General features: G+C 42.2%; 2 protein-coding genes across 3 annotated transcripts; one reads left to right on the top strand and one right to left on the bottom strand.

The window, feature by feature from the left end:
- Positions 1–231: 231 nt before the first annotated feature.
- On the bottom strand, positions 232–11,027 carry LOC139472308 (dynein regulatory complex subunit 2-like). The gene is made up of 10 exons (XM_071254752.1): positions 10,942–11,027; positions 10,098–10,257; positions 8,733–8,985; positions 7,943–8,166; positions 7,183–7,380; positions 6,551–6,628; positions 5,423–5,563; positions 3,493–3,645; positions 2,813–3,030; positions 232–894 (listed from the first exon to the last, which is right to left on the bottom strand). Exons 2-10 carry the CDS (start codon positions 10,236–10,238, stop codon positions 798–800), a joined length of 1,503 nt encoding a protein of 500 aa, XP_071110853.1. The 5' UTR covers positions 10,239–10,257; positions 10,942–11,027; the 3' UTR covers positions 232–797.
- A 255-nt stretch (positions 11,028–11,282) lies between these two features.
- LOC139472437 (aspartate dehydrogenase domain-containing protein-like) lies at positions 11,283–22,324 on the top strand. Of its 2 annotated transcripts, XM_071254916.1 has the most exons (8): positions 11,283–11,349; positions 13,553–13,694; positions 14,565–14,649; positions 15,741–15,884; positions 17,157–17,262; positions 19,138–19,258; positions 20,480–20,637; positions 21,638–22,324. In XM_071254916.1, the coding sequence occupies exons 1-8, from the start codon at positions 11,310–11,312 to the stop codon at positions 21,673–21,675; spliced, it is 834 nt and encodes a 277-aa protein (XP_071111017.1). In that variant the 5' UTR covers positions 11,283–11,309; the 3' UTR covers positions 21,676–22,324. The 2 variants fall into 2 exon arrangements, with proteins under 2 accessions (XP_071111017.1, XP_071111016.1); XM_071254915.1 differs by lacking the exon at positions 21,638–22,324 and having other exon boundaries at positions 20,380–20,617.
- The last annotated feature ends 3,116 nt before the right edge of the window (positions 22,325–25,440 follow it).

Here is a 25,440-nt window from a genome sequence, read left to right as displayed (position 1 = left end):
ACGATACATCAAGCTGAGTCAAAGACGCCCATGCTTGATCCCCAAAGAAGAAGTATTTAAGATCTGCCTCAAGCGGTCGTTTCTTGTGTGTCAGACTGAACGCTGATTGTTTGATGGAATACAAGAGGTTGGTTGCGTTTCATCTATTTTCTTGTAAACATCACAATAGCACAGATTACGTATAGATTGATTACTGTTTATTTGAAGTTAAGAATCAAAATTTGATTTCCATCTACAAAACATTACAATTTCATAATTTTATCATAATACATTTCAGTAACAAAACAGATGTCACACAACACGTTTGTATTTACATATATTATTAGCAATTTACATGCAACACTTTACAGTTTGATGGAGACAAATATACTCCATCACAAGCATAACAAATATCACAGACAATATAGAAACAATATGTGGGCCCCCACATAAACCTTGCACAATTACACAACAATATAACGCCAATAGTATTTCTTAATTTTACGATTAAAAAATGGTCAACAACAAAAAATTAAATTGTGGTTAAAATTAAATATAAATTAAAACAACATCAATGGAGATGATATTCCATGTTTTGGAGATTAAAATGAACACCGACTTGTTGATGAAACTTCCACTGAAACTAAATTAATACCAAAAATTGTTCATTTCAAAGAAATATGTAAATATTAAACTTCTCTAAGTAGGTAAGCCTAAATTGAGTTTGTGTTGAGGTAACTGTTGAGAAAGTTGTGGGGGCCACGTTCCTATCCGATGCCTGTGCGAACAATAAATGATGGATGTACTCGGCCATATATTCATGAAGGAAGGATGTGCTTGACGATGTGAGCTGCTTCCACGACAGTCTGGGGAGGAGGGCGTCTGATACGAGGATCAACAACTGGGATGTTCAACCTGAAAAACAACAACAAATGACTGAATGTTTCTCTCATCTAGTTCCACATGGCATGGGGGCTGTCATCTAAGGTGCAGCAATTTACAGTGGAGATTTGTGTCACTTACCCATGCCAGAAACCTATGACACAAGTGTCCCAGTTGTCTAAGGTGCAGCAATTTACAGTGGAGATTTGTGTCACTTAGCGATGCCAGAAATCTATGACACAAGTGTCCAAGTCGTCTAAGGTGCAGCAATTTGCTGTGGAGATTTGTGTCACTTACCCATGTCAGAAATCTATGACACGAGTGTCCCAGTCGTCTAAGGTGCAGCAATTTGCAGTAGAGATTTGTGTCACTTACCCATGTCAGAAATCTATGACACGAGTGTCCCAGTCGTCTAAGGTGCAGCAATTTACAGCGGAGATTTGTGTCACTAACCCATGCCAGAAACCTATGACACAAGTGTCCCAGTCGTCTAAGGTGCAGCAATTTGCTGTGGAGATTTGTGTCACTTACCCATGTCAGAAACCTTTGACACAAGTGTCCAAGTCTAAGGTGCAGCAATTTACAGTGGAGATTTGTGTCACTAACCCATGCCAGAAACCTATGACACAAGTGTCCCAGTCGTCTAAGGTGCAGCAATTTACAGTGGAGATTTGTGTCACTAACCCATGCCAGAAACCTATGACACAAGTGTCCCAGTCGTCTAAGGTGCAGCAGTTTGCTGTGGAGATTTGTGTCACTTACCCATGTCAGAAACCTATGACACAAGTGTCCCAGTCGTCTAAGGTGCAGCAATTTGCAGTGGAGATTTGTGTCACTTACCCATGCCAGAAACCTATGACACAATTGCCCCAGTCGTCTAAGGTGCAGCAATTTGCAGTGGAGATTTGTGTCACTAACCCATGCCAGAAACCTATGACACAAGTGTCCCAGTCGTCTAAGGTGCAGCAATTTGCTGTGGAGATTTGCGTCACTTACCCATGCCAGAAATCTATGACACAAGTGCCCCAGTCGTGTAAGGTGTAGCAATTTACAGTGGAGATTTGTGTCACTTAGCCATGCCAGAAATCTGAGGTCACTACAGGTAACAGGGATTACTATAATCTTGAGTGAAATAATTTTGTAAATGCCACGACAATTTCAACATTTTTACAAGAGGGACATAATCCATAATTCTGAGTTGTGAGGAGGGGTTTCCATACATTTTCCATCGTCTTTCCAACTGAGCAAATGTAGAAAAATGTGGGTTTCCTGATGGAAATGAATACATCAACCCAGCCTATCCACTATTGAAACAATGTCATGTAAAACTGTCTGTCATCTCATGAACAATGGATGACCTTGTCTTTTAATATTAGTGACAATGCATTGATATGGAGACCCATGGAGACGTGTAGCTGGGGCTGCTTCGCAAGCAATGAAAACAATGGAGCAATTGGCACGCACTCAACACAAAAGACAATTCATGATACGGAGGAGAATTTATGGATGTCAACTTCTTTATTATGAGGAACACAGTGTTTTGAAGTATATGCTTACCAGTTGATTCCAGTTGTGTTCCTCATAATAAAGAAGTTGACATCCATAAATTCTCCTCCGTATCATGAATTGTATCATTCATGTGTATCACTTCTAAATGCCTGTCAAAGACTTGACAAGTCATGATGCTCAGTGAGAATTGCTGAGACATAGCACCATTATAATTGCCTCTATGGGTACATCCTTTTTCTCTCCTGCCCAAACAGAATGAAACATGCAATGCTCATCTATTGAGTAAGTGAGTTTGGGTTCACGCCGCTTTGAACAGTATTTCAGTCATATTGTCAGCTTGATGTGGGAGGAAAGCTCCAAGTGCATCTTTAATGAAAGGATGTGTGATGAAATAAAATTCTCAACAAATCATATTCCCCCAAAATTCAAAAGGCAAACTCACTTGACATTGGTCTTGTTGTTGACAATGAACAGTGGGTTGACTTGAGACAGGATCTCATCGTTGACGGAGATTCCGTCCAGGTACTGCTTGAGAAGAGTACGGAGCTGTTGGTTCTCCTGGACAAGAGTCTGTTTCTCCTTATCAAGGGCAAGTTTATCCAGCAGCACCTTGTTGTGACGTTTCCAGAAGTTCTCCAGAGAAGAGTATTCATGGATCACCTAAATAAACAAATCAGTAAACTTACACAGAAATTCTGCAAACTATTGGTTAGACAGTAAGAATCTTGTACAAGTACAAGAAACAATTATCAGTCAAGAACCCTTTTCAGTGTTCTTTTGGGGAATCAGTGAGTTAGTGAGTATGGTTTTATCCCGTTTTTAGCAATATTCCAGTAATATCAGGGACGCCAGAAATGGGCTTCACACATTGTATCCACGTGGGGAATCGAACCCGGGTCTTCGGGAGGAGCAAACGATTTCACCAATAGGCTACCCGACCGCCCCTTTTGGAGAATGAAGCCACATAACATACAGAAATATCACAGGTATGACACTGCAGCCCACCAGTCCACAGCCCCATCTCCATCCTTTTGTGTATGCTACTTTCCTCCTGTCCTAGTACATCAACCTAATAAGCAGTTCACATGTCTGATGGAGAGACACCTGTATGGAACAACGTACCAGTGCAAGAGGCTCTGAAGGTGGCTCCAAGATGGCTGCATCTACATCCTCAATCTCCTCCGCTGTCAGAGAGGATGCATAGAATGGCAGAACCTTCTCCTCTTCTGTCTCCAGCTTCCGACACATCTCCGCCAGCCGCATGATCTGCTCTGCCTGCAACAGCACTTACAGGTCAGACAGTTGGTTAGACAGGGGTCAGTGTATGACATCACACACTGGTCAGACATAGCCAGTGGGTTAGACCAGGGTCAGTGTATGACACCAAACACAGGTCAGACAGTTGGTCAGACGGGGGTCAGTGTATGACATCACACACAGGTCAGACATGGCCAGTTGGTTAGACAGGGGTCAGTGTATGACATCACACACAGGTCAGACAGTTGGTCAGACGGGGGTCAGTGTATGACATCACACACTGGTCAGACACGGCCATTTGGGTAAACAGTGGGCAAGGTACGACATCACACACTGGTCAGACATGGCCAGGGGGTTAAACTGGGGTCAGGGTACGATATCACACACTGGTCAGACATGGCCAGTTGGTTAGGCAGGGGTAAGTACGATATCACACACAGGTTTAGACATGCCCTGTTGGGTAAACAGTGGTCAGGATAAGACATCACACACTGGTCAGACATGGCCAGATGGGTAAAAAGTGGGCAGGGTAAGACATCACACACTGGTCAGACATAGCCAGTTGGTTAGACAGGGGTCAGGATAAGACATCACACACTGGTCAGACATGGCCAGATGGGTAAAAAGTGGGCAGGGTAAGACATCACACACTGGTCAGACATAGCCATTTGGGTAAACAGTGGGCAGGGTACGACATCACACACTGTTCAGACATGGCCAGTGGGTTGGCCCGGGGTCAGGGTATGACATTAAACACTGGTCAGACAAGGACAGCTGGTTAGACAGAGGTCAGTGTATGACATCACACACTGGCCAGTAGTTCAGACAGGGGTCAGTGTATGACATCACACACTGGCCAGTAGTTCAGACTAGGGTCAGTGTATGACATCACACACTGGCCAGTAGTTCAGACAGGGATCAGTGTATGACATCACACACAGGCCAGTAGGTCTTACAGGGGTCAGTGTATGACATCACACACAGGCCAGTAGTTCAGACAGGGATCAGTGTATGACATCACACACAGGCCAGTAGGTCTTACAGGGGTCAGTGTATGACATCACACACAGGCCAGTAGTTCAGACAGGGGTCAGTGTATGACATCACACACAGGCCAGTAGTTCAGGCAGGGGTCAGTGTATGACATCACACACAGGCCAGTAGTTCAGACAGGGGTCAGTGTATGACATCACACACAGGCCAGTAGTTCAGACAGGGGTCAATGTATGACATCACACACAGGAGGTCAACTCTAGCATGATGGCCCCTGGTCAACAACATTTTCAAAGGGTTAGTGGTATGCAGACATGGTCAGTTAAACCTGCTGGCTAGTTCCCTCTCATTGAAAACTAGACAGAACTTCCTGTACAATAATGAGTTCAGAGCTGCGTTTTGCAACCTTTGGTAAATTAGCATGACAACCAAGAATAGAAGCATCCCTTTCCAAGTTTCAAGAATACAACAAAATACAGGTCATATTCATCTGGGCAAGTACATGCTTCAGACAACTTAATTGTTTGATTGTTTGTTGTTCAACACCACACTCAGCATTATACCAGCTATTTGACAGCAGCCTGTAAATAATCCAGTCTTGACTGACAATCATGTGACTGATATCATGAAGACCAATCCACAATTAATAAAGTCATTGAGCCTGACACCCGATCCAGTAAGACGCCTTACAACTGGGAACCAATTCTAACCTAGAATCCCCCTAGGGCTGAAATGACTATCATGTTGATTTCTCAAGTTGGGTAGTCACATTGAAGAATTCCTGTTTGGAGTGTGGTTTTACCTTTTCCTTCTGCCTCTTGATTTCCTTGATGGCGGCGTTACTCTCCAGTGTCAGCTTCGTGAGCTTGTCCCTCTCTGCATCCCTCAGCTTGTTCATCTGGGCCTTGAGATCCTGGAAGTGAGCCAGCATCCGCTCCCTCTCCTGCAACAACACAACATGTCTTCAGTGAGTCCAGACTCACTTATGTACAGGGTCTTGACACAAAGTGGCTTTGGTTGGTTGGTTGGTTGGTTTGTTGTTTAACGCCACACTCAGCAATATTCCAGCTATATGACGGTGGTCTGTAAATAATCAAGTCTGGACCAGACAATCCAGTGATCAATATCATGAACATCGAACCACGCAATTGGGATCGATGACATGTATCAACCAAGTCAGCGAGCCTGACCACCCGTTCCTGTTAGTCGCCTTTTACGACAAGCATAGTCGCCTTTTATGACAAGCATGGGTTTGCTGAAGACCTGTTCTACCCGGGGCTGTCTAGCCTTTCTTTGACCTTTCCTCCATAATGACCCAAACCACCATCTCCTGCCAGTTTCTTTTACCTACAAAAACATACACAACTCCTGCCCAGTCTTTGATTGACTTTTGTAAGTCAAAGTAAAACCCTGTAAATTGATGTATTGGGCTTGTATCAGGTAACAATACTGTATCGCCGTATCGTTACACCACTACTCCCATGTTTAAATGCTTTGTGCATAGCAAGACATTAAAAGTGAGTGAGTGAGTGAGTATGGTTTTACGCCGCTTTTAGCAATATTCCAGCAATATCACGGCAAGGAACACCAGAAATGGGCTTCATACATTGTACCCATGTCGGGAATCGAACCCTGGTCTTCGGCGTGACAAGCGAACGAAGACATTAAAAGAGGTCCTTTGGTTCTTGAGGTTTTACCCTATAATACTTGTATCCGGTAACCCCCTAAATTCTGACATTAGGGCTATGACAGGACCCATGGACATCCTTGCTTAATGTTGAACACTGCGTCTGTAGAACAAGAGCTGGTCTGGTTTTATTAATAAAACCAACATAACAGACGAGGTGTAACCAATAAGTTACCATTTCACTTTCCAAATTACCTTCACAGAAGAATCTCCCATTCCTTGAATGAAAAGTCGAGTACCTACCTCTTTCAATGATCTGTTTCTCTCCTCACATTCTTTGGAATTGGAGGACATCTTGCCTTTCAGCCCGGATATCTGGTCCTGGAATACATGAGTGTTACTCTGTTAGAAGCCAGCTAATCAAAAGACACAGAAGGAACCTAAACAAGGGTCCATTGCTTATGATTGTCCACCTTGTGAAGATGTGGCAATATTTCAGCAATATGGCGGGGGACACCAGAATGGGCTTCACACATCGTACCCATGTGGGGAATCGAACCAGGGTCTTTGGCATGACAGGCAAACGCTTTAACCACTAGGCTACCCCACTGCCCCTGTTAACGAATAAAGCAAAGGCAGACATCGTATCACAAGTTGACTATTTGATGACCCGGGGGTACCAAGTGATCTTAGCGCTAAGGTGATCATGACTCCCATTCCCTAACATAGACTTACGACAATCGAAGCGCTTAGGTTGTTCTGTACAACGGCACCATGGTCATGAGAGAATGACATGAGTGGCCATGATTGCTATCACTATCAACCTATTAACATTTTCTGTGAGCTGTTGAACAACGGTGCATACCGAATGTAAATAATCTTCTTCAGCCAAACCTAACAATTCCACCTTCCCCCACATTGACTTTTGAACTCACTGAGATTCTCTGCAGCTTCCTCATTTGCAGCTCAATCTCCCGGGCACTCTTTTCATCCTTGGCTTTGAGAGTTTCGAATGCCGTCTTGCGTTCTTCAGTGGTCTCATTGTAGTTCTGTAAGGCCTGCCTGAACTGCTGCCACAAGTCATCCACCTTAGACTCCAACACAACACGCAGGGCATGCTTTTCTTCTAGGTTCTGAAATAGAATCAATGAAATACAGCATTGTAAGACTAAGAGTCTGTGAGATTCAAGTACTTGTTTTATCCCCTTAATGACCAGTGGCAGGCAGGGTAACAACAAGTAACATCTTTTAACATCTTTTGGTATGACACTGCCAGAGATGGAACCACCGGCCTTCTGCTCTCCAAGAAGATGCTCTATCCACTAGACTACAGAGGAGGGCATGTCATAAAATTACTATCATGCATTACACAAAAGGCAGAGATAAATCTATTATTTATAAATGGCCAAGTCTTGTTTGTTTCAGGACACATAAAAAATATCTTTAAATGTCACTCAGCAATATTTCAGTTACATGATGGCAGCCTGTAAATAAGTCTGGACCTGACAAACCAGTGACTGATGTTATGAGCAACAACCCACAGTGTCAGGATGCGATGACACACGATCAACCAAGTCACTGAGCCTTATAACCCAACCAGAGTTGTCTTGTACGACAAGCATAGGTTGCTGGAGACCAATCCTAACCTGAAATCCCACGGATATGAAACTAAGACAAGTTGTACATTTCTCTGACCTTGTTTTTTATTTCGTCCCGCATGCTCTGAAACTCGGACTTGGCCTCATTCTCAGCCTCCTGGAAGTTCTGATCCATTGCGAAGAGGATGTCATCAATATCGGTCATCTCCTGCGTGTGCTGCTCCAACAGCATCTCCCGCTCGCTGTCAAACTCCTCCATGATGATGTCCAACTCCTCCGTGTACTCATGCTTGGCCTTCCCCAGCCTCTGGCGCTGTAGGCCTGCACACAGGAGGGACGGAGTGAGACGAAGTGAGACACAGAGAGAGAGATGGAGAAGGGGAACATGATGGAAAGAGTGAGATGGAGAGAGGGAATAAGATGCGAGAGGATGTTAAATGGAGAGAATGGGTGTGACGGAGAGTGAGTATGTTAAATGGAGAGAGAGAGAGAGTTAGCATGGTTAGGGGGGAATTAGATGGAGAGAGGAAGCATGATGGTGAGAGCATGTTAAATGGAGAGAGTGAGTGAGACAGGAGAGAGAGAGAGCGAGTATGGTTTTACGCCGCTTTTAGCAATATTCCAGCAATATCATGGTGGGGGACACCAGAAATGGGCTTCACATATTGTACCCATGTCGGGAATCGAACCCGGGTCTTCGGCGTGACAGGCGAACACTTTAACTTCGAGGCTACCCGACCGTCAGAGAGAGAGAGAGAGAGAGAGAGAGAGAGAGAGAGCAAGCAATGGAAGGGGTGTGTAATGTGGAGAGTGGGAGTGAGACAGAGAGATAGAAGTGACACTGAGAATGATATAAACCGAAAGTGAATCATGTCAGCTTGCCCTACCTATCAAGTTGTCGACATTCTGCAGGTGGCTGCGGAGTGCCATGGAGTACTGCTCCTCAGCCTCCATGATGTCCTTGGCCAAAGATTTGATGACAGCATCCTTCCGATCCACAACCCGCTCAAATGTCTGGCTGAGAATCTCAATATCTTTCTTCAGTTCTCTAGACTTGGCCTCTCTCATGATGTTTCTCCATTGATGGTTCAGTTTGTTCAAGTTGAACTTGCTTGCTTTCTCCTCTTTCGTAAGCTTATCCTGGAAAAATGGAGAACAATGAGTTCTCAAAGTAAACACTCCCTACAAAGTAAACACTCCCTGTAAAGTAAACATTTCCCACAAAGTAAACAACTCCAGTTATTTGAAAAGACAGAGCGGAAATTTGGCTTTTCTAATTTAATAGATGACGTTATTGCAAGTGATATGAGAGGTGGAGTCTGATTGGTCAATAGGAAGGACATAGAAGGGACATTACTCATAATAGCCACTATGGTACTACGATTGAGCCTAGAACGTCCAGCCTAGTTCGGCAAGGGTGGAAACTGGACTTGTGCAGTCAGTTAACTCTCTTGCCTCGGGAAGATGGTGTTATTGATGAGACAGAACAATCCAGTAAACTTGGTATCACAATCAGATAAAAATGCAACTGATGTTGCCTTTCAGGGATTACATTCTAACAAGCAGCATACATCAATGCAATGTCTAGCTGATACTTTGGCCCGAAGCCAGCAAGCCTAATTGTATATTTTTACTGGCGCAATAGATGAGGCAGTTCACCATAGCATTTTTTTCATACATTTCTTCAGTTCATAAGATTATATGTCTCAGACATTGATTATTCTCAAAATGACATTATACTTATGTCAAACAGATCATTACCCTTGTGGATTTCTGTATGAAAAATGACTTAAATTAGGAAAGAAAACAGTTGTAGAAGGCAAAGTCTTGCATTATAAAGTTTATATTCCTACTATAAGATATTTTTGTATATGGTAACACATTCGACTTATAGTATCTACTTTTGGTTAAATAAAATGTTTATCTCACTGGGACTTGAAAAAAATAATATTTTTATTTTCAATATCTCAATTTGGTCAGGTCACATGACAAGGGAAGCCACATGTCCTATATTTTATATCTTTAACGACTGCTCTTAGCCTGAAAATCATTGTGTCAATGAGGCACACTGAAAATATTGCCCTCATAAAGTGTTGTATCACTTGAATGAAAAATGAGTTGATGTTTTCAGATAAATAGTACCACATCACCCTATATTAACATTCACTTGTTATACACTGTCCAGGGAGATCATGCAGCAGACAAAAAGAATAACGTTCATTTCTTTTTGTTGCATAAGATTGAATACATACTTTCATGAATTGAGCCAACATGTCCTCTTTCTTTTTCCTCATCTCTTCCTCAGCCAGGCGCTTCTGATCCTCATACGCAATCCGTTCCTCCTCTGTCATTTTGGCAAGTTTGCCTGACTTCTTCTTCTTCTTAGCTGGCATCTTTATGTGATGTTAGATCCTGTATACAATAGCAGTTTATTTTTAACACCTAACATAATATCTCAATTTACAAACAAATGCAATAAAATATAATAAGACCGATTCCAGAAATTGTATTGTTGGACTCTATTTCGTAAAGATAGATTTTCAATTTTGTATTCCTCACATTATTAAATCAAATCATTCCAAACAATTTGATTAACCAGAAGATTGTCCCAGAAAATGAAGCAATCTGAAAAACTGCTTCTTTTTCGATCATTTTTTTTAGCCATAAATCTGGGAAAATTTCCAACAGCCCTACATTACACTATGTATTTACGCCATTGATAGCCTAGGTTAATGGCGGAATTCAACAATAGTTTATCTTCATTAATAAACAATTTCTGAAAATCACACAAGACACAAGACAAAGCCTATTTAACACGCTAGTCCAACATGTATTGGTACTTAAACCATATATTCTACACTACACTTTAACTTTAATCAAAATTCATGCGGGCCTTTTGTTTCGAAACATTTTAAAATGCTAGTCATCAAAACATTCTTTCAGTCAAGACTGAAGTGCAAGTGAAAGCATATTAGGAAAAAATCCATGTCAATTAAAATCACACGCTTCCACTCTGCGTTTAACAACGTCAACAACCATTGCAAGATGGGTAATCTACGCATTGTTGGTGAATTAAGATCAAGATATTCATGTTACCTGTCTCTGCGTTTAATCAAACAAATTATGGTCAGCAATCACAACCAAAACAGCGACTATGGCCGTGTGTATGTAGCCTTGGTTACAGACCGGAAGTAGGATATGACGTGAGCTAGCAATTTTAAAAAATAAAGGGATATTTAATCTGGAAACGGAAAACACGACATTATTATCAAATGTGATGTATCAATATTGGTGCAAATACAGATACATTTAAATTCAAATCTATACTTAAGTAGGTCCCGGAGTTGTACACAAATTAAGGTTGTTTTTCTCCGATTCGTCTTTTGTAATATGCTAGTATTACAAGCACGTTTTTGATTTCCGGCACGTTTGTGCCACCTTATCGCGATCTTCATAATAGCGCCATGGTCAGACGTGTTGGAATAATCGGTTATGGTCATCTAGGTATGTATTGTAGAGCTTAAATATGCATTAAAGACTGAACCGAAGATAGAGAGCTGTCAGCAAATATTAAGCCACCAATCCAAATTAGATCAGCTTGTCGAGACGAAATGTGTTTGAAAAAAAACATTAGAGAGGCGTAGTTACAGAATGGTTTCTCCATTCCATAACATATGCCCACGAGATAACATCACACGGTAATCTTTAATAATGTCATTATTACATTCACCAACTATTTACACAGTGTAATGAAAGCCGTAAAACTTTGTCACTTGCAAAGATGGTCTAAGGGAGGTAATTATGTAGTAACACATTTTAATTACCTCCCTTTGACTGCCTGTTTGGTCTGTCATTCGATAGTTTATCACATAATTGTTACATTTATCAATTTTCATAGATGAGTAAAGAAACAAACAAACCATTTAATTGACAAGTAGGGTTCACTTTTGTTTAAGAATTTGAGATATTCTCTCTGAACTTTTTTTAAAATCTCTCATTAAGATATATGGGATTATATTTCGTGGGAGACAAATATGGGATCTTCTTAAAACTGCCCCATGCCAAAATGCCACCATATGGTTTCTGAAAATGTAATCGGATTAGAAAAATACTATGTCAGTTGTTCATTGTAAAATGACCAATCAAACAACTTAAATGTTTATGATTATCAAGTTTGAATAAAAAGATGGAATGTACAGCTTATAGCTTTAATGAAATTTCAAAACCAATTGCAATGTCATTCAAAGCTATAACTTTAGCTGGTTATCCTTCCTGTCCAATTTGCAGGTAGCAGCTCGACCATATATCTTTGATATGTGTGAATGGGACTGTAATAACCATATTTTACATTATTATTTATGGGCAGGTGACCCATGAAGATCCCGGTAGAGAATAGGTCTTCAGCAACTCATGCTTGTCGTGAGAGGCGACTATGCTTATCGAAAGAGGTGACTAACAGGATTGGGTGGTCAGACTCGATGACTTGGTTGGTGCATGTCATCATATCATAATTCTGAGGAATGAGGCTCATGATGTCAATCACTGGATTGTCTGGTCCAGACTCTTATTTACAGACCGCCGTCATATAACTGGAATATTGCTGAGTGCGGCTTTAAACAACAAACAAAGGCAAAAACTATTATGGACGGGTATTTTTTGTTTAATAAACAAGTTTGTTACTTGTTTTTGTTTGCTTATTATTTGACACCACAGTCAGAATGTTCCAGCTAAAGCTAATAATCAAGTCTGAACCAGACAAACCGGTGGTTGATATCATGAGCACTGTCACCTGATGTCAGGGTATGCTGACACCGAGTCACTTATTGTGAAGTGAAATGGGGTTTATCGTCGTATCCAACATTATTGCTGCAGTTTAACATGAATACCCCACTAAGACACGGTAAACTGAGTCCGAGCCCGCCAGTCCTTGTTTTAGCCCCTTGATGCCGAGCGTCAGACAGGGTTACAACAAGTACCATCTTTTAACATCTTTTGATATGACGTTGCCGGGGATCAAACCCCGGACCTTCCGCTCTCCGGGCAAATGCTCTACCACTAGAGTCTACCACTAGAGTCTACCAAGGAGTTGGTCTGTAGTTGTTACATTTTGTAATATCATTTGAACGAATTGTAGTTGTAACAATGATACAGTCGTGCCTCGTTTATACAGACACTTGCGTCATTTCACAATTCGTCCGTATAAACAAATTTCAGTATAACTGAAACCAGCTTTAACGGGCACATTACGACTTGTCATGTCACACAACAAAAGATATAATACATCTTCCATCTTCTGGTGTTGGTGCAACTTTGACCTCTGACCTCCACAGACGCCATATTTATCGAATGGGAATACATGTACAATAAACAAGCTCGTCTCAAACGTAACTCAGTGTCACTTGGTTAATTGACTTCTGATGAATCAAAGGATTACCACCAGAGGAAGTGTCTCCGGGTAAGTGAGACAATTTTGTGTGCATTTCAGTGTTTTGTGTATGAAAATGACCATCCGGTTCCGGAAACTGAATTTCCGTATACTTATACCGGTAAATTTATATAGATATCTAGTAATTATTTCGTTTTGAATGAAAATCGTCTTGGAACCAAGGTTTCAGGATATCTGAAGTCCGTATAAGCGAGGCATGACTGTACCATGAGAACTATATGTAGTTGTAATGATAATATCATTATGTAGTTGTGATTCCAGGGCAATATCTGGTGCAACAGATCAACTCCAGAAGTGATGTGGAATTGGCGTTTGTGTGGAACAGAACTGTTTCAGCCCTGAAAGAGTTGGATCAGATCAGACCAGAGCAGATTCTCGAAGATGTGTCTGATTTTGAAAAATAGTGAGTGTGCATGTTTCTGTACGACTTTTTGTATCCATCAAGCTGTAAGGATTTACTGTTAGTGCTGCAGAATATGCAGTGTCTGGATACTTGAGGGTCTTGCTAAATGTGTATTGTGACTTTGGTCAGTGGAGAGACTTGTTCAACATGACAAATTAATGTTTTCATGAGTGACTCCACCAAATATTTTTGTGCATACCGGGTTATTGGGATTTTTTCTTGTCCTTTTTTCAGAGTTATTGTTTGCCTTGTTAGCTTAGTGATTAAAGAGTTCTCTTTCAATTCCCCAAATGGTAACAATGTCTGAAGCCCATTTCTGGTGTCTCCTGCAGTGAAATTGCTGGAATATTGCACGCATGCTCCCTCAACCACCCTCCCTCCCCACCCACCCTCACTCACTCACTCACTCACTCACACACACCCACACACCCACTCACTCACACACGCACACACACACTCACTCACTCACAGGTTGCGTTATAACATTGTATTTGTATATTTGATTTGTACATGATTTGGGCCTTTATTATTCCTGTTTTGGACTCTGTTTACTGACATTCGCTGCTGACCGAGTATCAGCATGGGAGCAGTTGTAGATAAATCCCTGATGTATATTTCATTCTGGATATAAAGCTGAGATTCTCTGTGTACATGCATCAAGGATGCCAGTGTAACAATACGATGATACGGTATTGTATCCCAATACAAGGCCACGATGCAATACATTGATTTACAGCCTCTGTATCATGATTCATGCGATACATTACATTGTCGGTGTAAATCATGGCATGCCTTAAATCTTTAGTTTTAATATCAGGTTTACGACACAGACCCTTGACTTTTGTTCTTCATTTTGATCCATGGGGACAGCCGTGCAGACTTGGTAGTAGAGGTGGCCCATCCAAGCATCACACAACAATATGGCCCGGACATCCTGCAGAAGGCTGACTACATGGTAAAGTATGGCTTGGAATAGCAGCAAAATGGTAGTTATGTTCTGCTTCACTTTAACTGTCCGACATCCTCTTCAAAGGGTGTTTTGTTTACTGCCTTGGATGCTGTTACTCCCTTCTTTTTGAACACAACAGGCGAGGCAGTAAACTAGATCCTTCGTGTTTTTAGGAAAGAATACTGTGGCAGGTAATTTGCAGTGCAAACTCAGCATCTGATTGATGTAGAATGTAGCATGTGGGGTGATTTATTAATGAGTTCAGGCAGCTATGCTTGTCGTAAGGGGCGACTAACGGGATCCAGTGGTCAGGCTCGCTGACTTGGTTTGATGCATGTCATCGTATCCCAATTGTGTGGGTCGATGCTCATGATGTCAGTCACTGGATTGTCTGGTCTAGACTTGAATATTTACAGACCACTGTCATATGGCTGGTATATTTCTGATTGTTGTGTTAAACAACAGACAAACAAACAAACATGATGAAGTTTTGAGTCTTGCATAGAAGGAATTTCGTAATAGAGAAATCTTTTGATGCAGAAAAATATAGAATTTCACCTGAGTGTCTTTGCATATAAATATATGAACACAAGTTGATAAAAATGGAAAACTCCAAGCCTCGCTGAGGATTAATTCCACTTTTATCAATGATAATCCAACTAGCTCTGTTTGAAGCTGGCCCAGAAAGGTTTTTGCCATGATTTGTGCCTATGGAAACAGTGGAAACATTTGACATCACCACCACTAAAGAAGGCTAAGACTGTCCTATCAGCTGGAAAGGTGATGGCCTCCATATTAAATCTATATACACACATTGATAAAAGTTTAAAACCCCTCAGCAAGCCTTAGAGGTTTAAACTTTTATCGACTTGTGTAGATATATTTAATATCAAAAGACATTTGAGTGAGATTTTCCGTATATTTACCACATTGCCTCTATGTTTGGAAGCAAGCATTTCATCTTGGAGCATACATCCTTTTTTAAGCTATTTTCTTAAGTAGACAGTTCATTTTTGTGACCATTACACTCAAGTAGTTTGTTGACATCGTGCAAAACCAAAGCACCCGTGAGTTATGGAGGACCTCCTGTGTTGTAGATAGGTTCACCCACAGCCCTGGCGGATGCCGATCTGGAGGCAGGGTTGCGCAGTGCTGCTACAAACCACGGTCTCTACATACCTAGTGGTGCATTCTGGGGAGGCGATGATATCAAGAATATGGCTGACCGGGCAACATTACAGGTATTCTCAGACTACATACATGTCTACATGCAACAGCATGCATTGTCATGAACCTTGGTGATGGGTTTCCAACATTAATGTATTAGGGACAGATAATTCTTAAGTCTGAGTAGACCGCCTCAGTGGTCTAGTGGTAGAGCGTCCGCCCGGAGAGCGGAAGGTCCGGGGTTCGATCCCCAGCTGCGTCATACCAAAATACATTAAAAGATGGTACTTGTTGTTACCCTGTCTGGCGCTCGGCATTAAGGGGCTAAAACAAGGACTGGTCGGCTCGGAGTCAGTATTCTGTGTCTGAGTGGGGTATACATGTTAAACTGCAGCATGGTATCTCAGTGTGCTAGCACTATAAATCGTCATCAGTCTGGACTAGTACAAGCAGCCACATACACGTGCATGCACGTCGCTATATAAGTGCAATAATCTTGGACGCAACGTTAAACCCCATTTCACCTCACCTTAAGTCTGAGTGACAAGTAGGTTATTGAAGAAACAAAATGTACAGTTTCCTGATAACAAGTTGAGACAGCTACTGTGTCAGTTTAGTGTTTAGTGTTTAGTGTCATGTCTGTGACGTCAAGAACAAGTGTGATGTAATTTATTTGTTTTGAAATCATTTTGCTGTGGAAAATGGCATGAACTGGTGAATCAGCAATAACATTTTGACAGACATTCCAGAAGATGTTGAGTAAATAAGAAACTAGAGAACGGTGGAAGTATCTACAACAGAACGTCGCTAATGCAATAAACCAGAAGTTGTTATCTGTTAAGGTGTACGTGTTCCTAATCGGCATAAAGAAAAGCATATGCTGACAAAACCACTGACAAACTGCACCTGTATCACTGCCCCTTTGGTAATGTTGTTGTGAAACTCTTAGATTCTACTCCATGGTTCCTGTATTGTAGAGTGGGGGCACGGGTGGCCCAGTCGTCTAAGGCTATGCAGAGTTGCGTCCCCTGGATAAGCCAGAAACCTATGGTTGTGTGTTCGAATCCCGGTTAGCCCCAATTATGTTTCTAGGTTTGTCAGCACCATACCCGTGCTCGTGGGTTTCACCGAACTGGTAAACGTCTGAGACCTGCATCACTTCGGGCTTTCCTCCCACATTAAGCTGACACGCCGTGATATAACTGGAATACTGTTAAAAGCGGCGTTAAATCCAACTCAATCACTCACTCACTCAATTGTAGAGAACAATTCGATTTGATTGTTTTGCCAGTATTCAGAATGTATTATCCCTGTATCTGTTCATTTATTTCGTTATCATTTTCTAGGCCTTAAAAGTCACAATGACCAAGCACCCATCCAGCTTCAAACTCAACGGTCACCTGAAGGTCAAGAATGACCAGGTGAAAGATACAAGGACAGTTCTGTATGATGGTGAGTTGATATGAAACAGGTTCCAAGTTGTCACCCACAGAAGTCCAATGTCATTAAAATTAGATCTTTGTTCGGGCTTCCGCTAAACAAAGATCTGAGGACATCCCATTACGGGTCACGTCAGGCCGACCTTGCGCGAACTTTGACCGACCAATGGAATGACTAATCAGAAGGCAGCTTTCTCTTGCTTTACGGCACAAATTTCAAATTGGCGACTACGCTTCGAAACATATTTTGACAAATTCTTGATTACAAATTTGAAACCTGAACAAAAAAACATTCTTGGATGGCTAATTGATGGCCTAGATTGTACGGATTCAGTCGTTAAACCCGTAACTATCGTTTGGTAAACACCATGTTAAAGTTTTCGAGATTGCATGACTAAAAATCACATTCCGACTGTCACTTTCATAATCTGGTAAGCAATGCACTGATTGGTCGGATGAAAGGTTGTTCTGCGTGACCCCTAATGGGATGTCTTCAGATCTTTGTTTAGCAGTAGCAAGAACTAAGGTCTGATTTTAATGAGATTGACAGAAGTCACACATATGAGTCACACATTCCTATTTGGCAATTAAGAAAACATCAGTTCATTAAGGTTCTAAAAGCTTCCGACGTCTCATCAAGCATTCCCTGAATGGGCCATTAGTTGACAATACTTTTGCGGCTGAACGGGCTAACAGTGTAGCTGTTGTTACCATATCTCTGTATTGCTGATGATAAACGATTTTGATATTGATTTGTCACTACACAGAGCTGCCCACTGTCCCGCAGTATTTTCCTTGGGTCGGGTAGCCTAGTGGTTAAAGTGTTCACCCGTCATGCCGGAGACTCCGGTTCGATTCCTGACATGGGTACAATGATATGATATTGCTGGAATATTGGTAAAAGCGACATAAAACCATACTCACTCACTCACTCTCACTGCATTGCACTTATATGGCGACCAGCGTTCACGTGTGTGTGTGTGGCTGCTTGTACTAGTCCGGACAGGTGCCAATTTATGTTGATAGCCGACTGAGATACCATGCCGCAGTTTAACATGAATACCCCACTCATACACAGTATATTGACTCCAAGCAGACCAGTCCTTGTTTTATCCCTTGTATGCTGAGCGCCAGACAGGGTAGCAACAAGTACTATCATTTAACATCTTTTGGTATGAAGCGGACGGGGATCAAACCCTCAACCTTCCACTCTCCGAGCGGTCTATAGTGTTTGAAACCAGACTGGTAGAGATTTGTTCATCCGCCATTGTGCTTAGTGATTGCGGCCCAAATTCTGTCCCCTCCAGATGAGTCCCACCCGATGAGTACCAGAGCTCCAGATAACTGTTGGAGCAATTGAGTTTTTACTCTAGGGTTTCTATTTTAATTGGGTTATTACATTTTTCATTTGGTAACCAATATTTTTTCACTCATCTATGCATCATTCTGTTGTGTTCTACCCAAAATTATTGAACGTTTTAAGATAAAAAAAATGAAATTATGTTTTAGATGTATATAACTTCTAAATAAATACGCTTGACCCAGAAAGTAAATAAGCTCGTAATTGTGTTTCGGAAATTAGCTCCCTTGTACGCATGCTGAAAAAGCTTCATTGGGTATTTATGCGAGCTGTTTTTCTACATGAGACTTTTTCATTTAATGCATTTGTTCTGTACGCAAGTTAATTGAAAGTAATTGGATTTTGAATATATATTTTTTAAAATTCAGGGTGGGGGAGATGGGGTATTTTATGCAAATACGCTGCTTATCTGTACCTTTGAGTACATAGATGGTTGCATCATCAAAGATATACTCGTATGATAAGGTCACAAGTTGTTTTGTGCTGCACATACACATGAAGTGGACCACTGATTCTCCTCGTTGACAGGACCGGTGAGGGAGTTGTGTCCCCTGGCCCCCAACAACGTCAACACCATGGCAGCAGCGGCGCTAGCGGCTCACAACCTTGGCTTCGACAAAGTACAGGGTAGCATCGTGGCAGATCCAGAGTGAGCTGAGAGCTTGTATTATCAATCTAGATGGGTACAGGATTGTGTGTCATCTGTCCCTCTGACTCATTCTGATTCGGGGGGACTGCTTCAGACTAAATAAAAAAATTGACATCGCTTCCTTGCACTACATGTCTGAAGTGATTTTTTCATGAAAAAATGTCTTTGCTTGTAAAGAGTGTAAAACGTACCCCTTTAAAATGATGGTTCTTCTGGTCCTGTTTCTCTTTACCACCAGGTGTCTTGTTTTATGTTCCTTTTCTCTTAAATTCAGAATGATTTTAGCATTGCCAACAATGCAGTGATGAACAGCTGACAATCAAAGCCTTCTCTTTATTGTTCCTATATTTCATGTTATTATTTTGACATCAAGTGGGAATGTTTTGTTCCGATTTATGCAGATTTGCTGCAGACTTTGGTCCCTGAGAACACCGGGACTAATTTGGTTTGTTTGGTCTGTTTCTGGGACTGATTGCAGGTCATACCCATCTTTGTACTGTCTGTGTCTTGCCTGACTCTGTTGCTTACTGGCTGCTGAAACTGCAATTAAACTGTATCCACTGACTGACTGACTGACTGACTGACTGACTGACTCAATGACTGACTGACTCAATGACTGACTGACTCAATGACTGACTGACTGACTCAATGACTGACTCAATGACTGACTGACTGACTCAGTGACTGACTCAATGACTCAATGACCCAGTGACTGACTTACTCTGTCACAGACCAACTGACTCACTCACTGACTTACTTAATGACTTACCGATTCACTGTCTTGCTCACTCGCTCACTGACTCATTGACTGACTCACTGATTCACTCACTTACTCTGTCACAGACTGACTGACTCACTGACTGACTTCCTCTGTCACTGACTCACTGACTCACCCTGTCACTGACTCACTGGCTGACTCACTGACTTACTCACTCTGTGATTGGTTGCAGGCTGAGAGACTGGCACATCGTGGGGGTGGAGGTGTGGGGCCAGGGGGATATGGCAGCAGGGTCTGTCTGATTCACTCACTCTGTGATTGGTTGCAGGTGGAGGTGTGGGGCCTGGGGGATATGGCAGCAGGGTCTGTCTGTCTGACTTACTCACTCTGTGATTGGTTGCAGGCTGAGAGACTGGCACATCGTGGAGGTGGAGGTGTGGGGCCCGGGGGATATGGCAGCAGGGTCTGTCTGTCTGACTCACTCACTCTGTGATTGGTTGCAGGCTGAGAGACTGGCACATCGTGGAGGTGGAGGTGTGGGGCCCGGGGGATATGGCAGCAGGGTCCGCCTTCCACTGTAAGACTGTACGGAGTAACCCTGCTACAGCAGGTCATGTGACTGGCTCGGCAACTTACGCCTCCTTCCTCAGCAGCATGTTGGGTAGGTCCTGTGTATGTCTCATGGTTGTTGAGTGTGGTGTTAACCAACAAACTAACTGAATTCTCGCCAATCGGATTTGTTTTCTTATGATACTGGTCCCTGGTCTAGTAGAGAGAGCGGGAGGTCAGTGGTTCGTTCCCTGTCTTCATCATACAAAAATATGTACCGACCCCTTTATACAGAATCTTTTTTCTGGTCCTCAAATTTCGGCTTATCTGCGGACATATACGGTAAAGAGATTGTACTTGTTGTTATCCTCAGCATTAATAGGATAAAACGAGAATGGGTCAGCTCGGGGTCAGTAAATTATGTCTGAGAGGGGTATCCATGTTAAAAAACTTCCTCTATATTTTTCAATATTCTTGAAAGCATCATTAAAACCCATTTCACCTCACCTGTTTTGTTATAATTCACATGAATACAAGTAGCTTGACAGAAACTAATATCTTTGTACAGTGCTTACATTAAACTACCCCCAACTTTGTTGCATATTTCTCAAACATTTCTTCTTCACTTATCAGCTGAAGAATCTCGGTACTTGTACTCAACAGACGTAATTCAAAATGAACATATCCTTTATAGTTTCAACAAAATCAGTAAATGTGCTCTCGTGTAATTGGATTTCTGGTTATTTTCTGGTGTTGACATTTTAAGTATTTATAGAAATTCTCTTGGTTCCTGAAGAACCTCAAGATATGGCAAATGTGTGGTTATTATTCACAGGAAACAAACTGATGTAATATTTCTGATGAAGCTAATGCCAACAAGGCTCACTTCATGTCATTTTAAAGGCGATCTGCTATGACTTTTTTTTCAGAAATCATGTTTTGTGAGAAAATACAGTCGTTACTGTCATAGTACTGTTTTGTGAGAAAGTACATTGCCGTTATTATCATAGTAATCATTTTTTTAAAGAAAATACAGTGTCATTGATGTCTGTAATAATGAAATATAAACGACACAAGGTCAGTAGTAGGAACAATTTTTTTTTTCCTTTCAGCTGCCAATGGTAAAGGAGCTGGTGTGCACCTATGTTGATCTGGTCAACAAGAATGTCTGTCCAGAAGATAAAAACAAGATTTGTCTGGGTCTGGTGTGTTGTGCATGGAAGATTGCCATGCACAAGGTGTCATTACTGCTATAATGACATCACTGCTATATATTTTTATGGTTGGGGTGTAAATATGATTTTTTTATAAAGATATTCACAAATAATCCTTCTTCATAACTGTCCGTGGTTGGCATCTGAGACTTACGGCCATATTACATCAAATGTAATTATGCTCTGTTCGAGTTCTTGAAAGGGATGAGGCCCAAGTCATTTGGGACACTCACTCATTTACTCAGTCAAGGCCCTTGTGGGTGTGGCAAGTTACACACCAATATTACAAATACCTCCAATTTCCGGTAAACTATAGAACCAGCACAGTGTGTATAATCTAGTCAGAAAATAATAGTATTACAAGTATTACAACTAAAGTGACAATTGGGATATCACCGACATCGTCTCACAGCTATCCAGGTTCAGTTGATGACTAAAACTGTTGTCAGTACGGGAGATAACTGTCTCTGAAGATCTGGGGTGGAACTATAGGAGAAACCATTTCTACGAGGGATTACCAGCGATTGTAAACACTTGACATGAGGTGACATACCGAGGGGAAACCCTGACATGAGGTGACATACCGAGGGGGTAAACCCTGACATGAGGTGACATACCGAGGGGAAACACTGACATGTGGTGGCGTACCGAGGGGAAACCCTGACATGAGGTGACATACCGAGGGGAAACCCTGACATGAGGTGACCTACCGAGGGGAAACCCTGACATGAGGTGACATACCGGTGGGAAACCCTGACATGAGGTGACATACTGAGGGGAAACCCTGACACGAGGTGACATACCGAGGGGGTAAACCCTGACATGAGGTGACATACCGAGGGGAAACCCTGACATGAGGTGACATACTGAGGGGAAACCCTGACACGAGGTGACATACCGAGGGGGTAAACCCTGACATGAGGTGACATACCGAGGGGAAACCCTGACATGAGGTGACATACCGAGGGGAAACCCTGACATGAGGTGACATACCGAGGGGAAACCCTGACATGAGGTGACGTACCGAGGGGAAACCCTGACATGAGGTGACATACCGTAGGCCCCCGAAGTATGTCACCGAATGTCAGGGTTACAATCGCTGGTAATCCCGAGGAGACATGGTTTCTCCAACGTATAAACCGACTCATCGCATAGACAACGTTTTTAATTAAATAACTAATAAAAACTCTCAAATGTATAACATGTATCGGAGATGAAATATCGCCTGCAGTCGTGAACTCTGTTCAATGAAACCGGTGACCTCAGCACGTGGGCTTCGCAACAGTGCGAAATCTGCACGTGCGTCTCGCAATGGCGCGAAATCTGCACGTGCGTCTCGTAGGCTGTTCGTAGTTTTTGTTCCATCACGGGTTTACAATGATTGTAAGCCGTCCTGCGAGGTGTTACAATCGTAATAGTACCTCCTACGAGGTGTTACACAATTTCAAAAACTCCATATCGAGTTACACAAACAGCCAGTAGGTTTATAATAGGTCTTCAGCAATGCAAGCTTGCCGTAACATGCGACTGTGCATGTTGTAAGAAGCTTGGTTGGTTGGTTGGTTGTTTAACGCCGCACTCAGCAATATTCCAGCTATATGACGGCGGTCTGTAAATAATCGAATCTGGACCAGACAATCCAGTGATTGATATCATGAGCATCGACCCACGCAATTGGGATCGATGACATGCATCAACCAAGTCAGCGAGCCTGACCACCCGATCCTGTTAGTCGCCTTTTACGACAAGCATAGTCACCTTTTACGGCAAGCATGGGTTGCTGAAGATCTATTCTACCCCGGAATCTTCACGGATCGCTGTAAGAGGCAAATAACAGATAGAATCGGGTGGTCAGACCCTCTGACTTGGTCTATCTCTGGATTGCCTTGTCCAGACTCGATTATTCACATACCGCCGTCATATAGCTGGAATATTGTTGAGTGTGGCGTTAAACTAACAAACAATCAAACAAAACAAAATCAGTTGATCAGTTGATTGTCAGTTCGGGAGATGACTCCAATTATTGTCTCATATAGACTGATGAGGTAGGAAAACTTTTTCTTTTATCCCCACCAAGAATGCCATCAAACACAACTGGGCACACATTGAATGCTTTTGCTTCATATCATACAGGAAAACTGAAAACAAATTGGTTCGCAATGAAAGTGACTGAAGCGCAGGACTGATTGTTCGACTCAGATGACCGAGAAACATTTTGTGTTTTAGGGTTACCAGCTACCATTCAAACAATCCGGGGGCACGGGTGGCCCAGTCGTCTAAGGCGATGCGATTCGCTGTGCAGAGTTGCGTCCCTTGGGCACGCCAGAAACCTATGATTGTGGGTTCGAATCCCGGTTCGCCCCGATTATGTTTCTAGGTTTGTCAGCACCATACCGGTGCTCGTGGGTTTCACCGAAGTGGTAAACGTCTGAGACCTGCATCACTTCGGGCTTTCCTCCCACATTTAGCTGACACGCCGCGATATAACTGGAATACTGTTAAAAGCGGTGTTAAACCCAACTCACTCACTACTCACTCAAACAATCCACTACCATAATTATGTTGGTTTGTGGATACCAGTAATGTTTTTTGTTTTGTTTGTTGTTTTACGCTGCACTCAGCAATATTCCAGCTATAGAAGGCTCTATAGTATCTGGACCAGACAATCCAGTGATTGACATCACGAGCATCGATCCACGCAATTGAGATACAAGACATGCATCAACCAAGTCAGCGAGCCTGACCACCCGATTTCGTTCGTCGCTTCTTACCACAAGATTCGTTGCCTTTCATGTTAAGCATTGGTTTCTGAAGACCTATTCTTCCCCGAATCTTCACGGGTGCCTTTGTATTGAAGACGAGTTCAGGATAACAGTTGTCATTTTGTATGAATTCCGATATGTGATTACATCATTTATATCACAGAAGTAAATTATCTATTCCATTTATCCAAAGATGTGTATCTTTTGATATACGATTTTATTCATACTTGTTAATGAATAATAAAATGATTTAATATTTCAAAATATTATATCATACTTCATTTAAAATGTCACTTTGACATCACTGAGGGGGGTCTTGGGCAGAATAGATGCCATTTACGCAACAAGGATCAGATGGTTTCAGTGCAGGGTTCATACAGGCTTGAAAAAGCCTTGAAGTTGAAGCTCTGTGAGGACATCCACGTAGCCATGATCACAAGAAAGGACGAAGGCCAAATGATACCATTCATTTGAAAGAGGGGGCACGGGTGGCCCAGTCGTCTAAAGCGCCGCGATTCGCTGTGCTGAGTTGCGTCCCTTGGACACGCCAGAAACCTATGATCGTGGGTTCGAATCCCGGTTCGCCCCGATTATGTTTCTAGGTTTGTCAGCACCATACGCGTGCTCGTGGGTTTCACCGAAGTGGTAAACGTCCAACACCTGCGTCACTTAGGGCTTTCCTCCCACATTAAGCTGACAGCCGCGATATGACTGGAATACTGTTAAAAGCGGCGTTAAACCCAACTCACTCATTTAAAATATTTGTTGTCTCTTTCAGTAACCATTTCGCCTGGAGAAAGTAAGGACAAGACTGTAATCTGTGTCCTTGAAAGAAATTAAACGACTAAAGCAACTTTTGCTAATGGGTTAATCTACAATCAGTACGAGCCCACAGCATCGACTCCAGAGTATAGTTCTTGATATTGCTTTGAAACGTTT

The sequence above is a fragment of the Haliotis cracherodii genome, unplaced genomic scaffold, assembly GCF_022045235.1.
Source record: "Haliotis cracherodii isolate W230 unplaced genomic scaffold, xgHalCrac1.p SCAF_24, whole genome shotgun sequence".
NCBI classification, from domain to species: domain Eukaryota; kingdom Metazoa; phylum Mollusca; class Gastropoda; order Lepetellida; family Haliotidae; genus Haliotis; species Haliotis cracherodii.
Note: the sequence above shows the minus strand (reverse complement) of the source record. Positions and strands in the feature narration are given on the sequence as shown.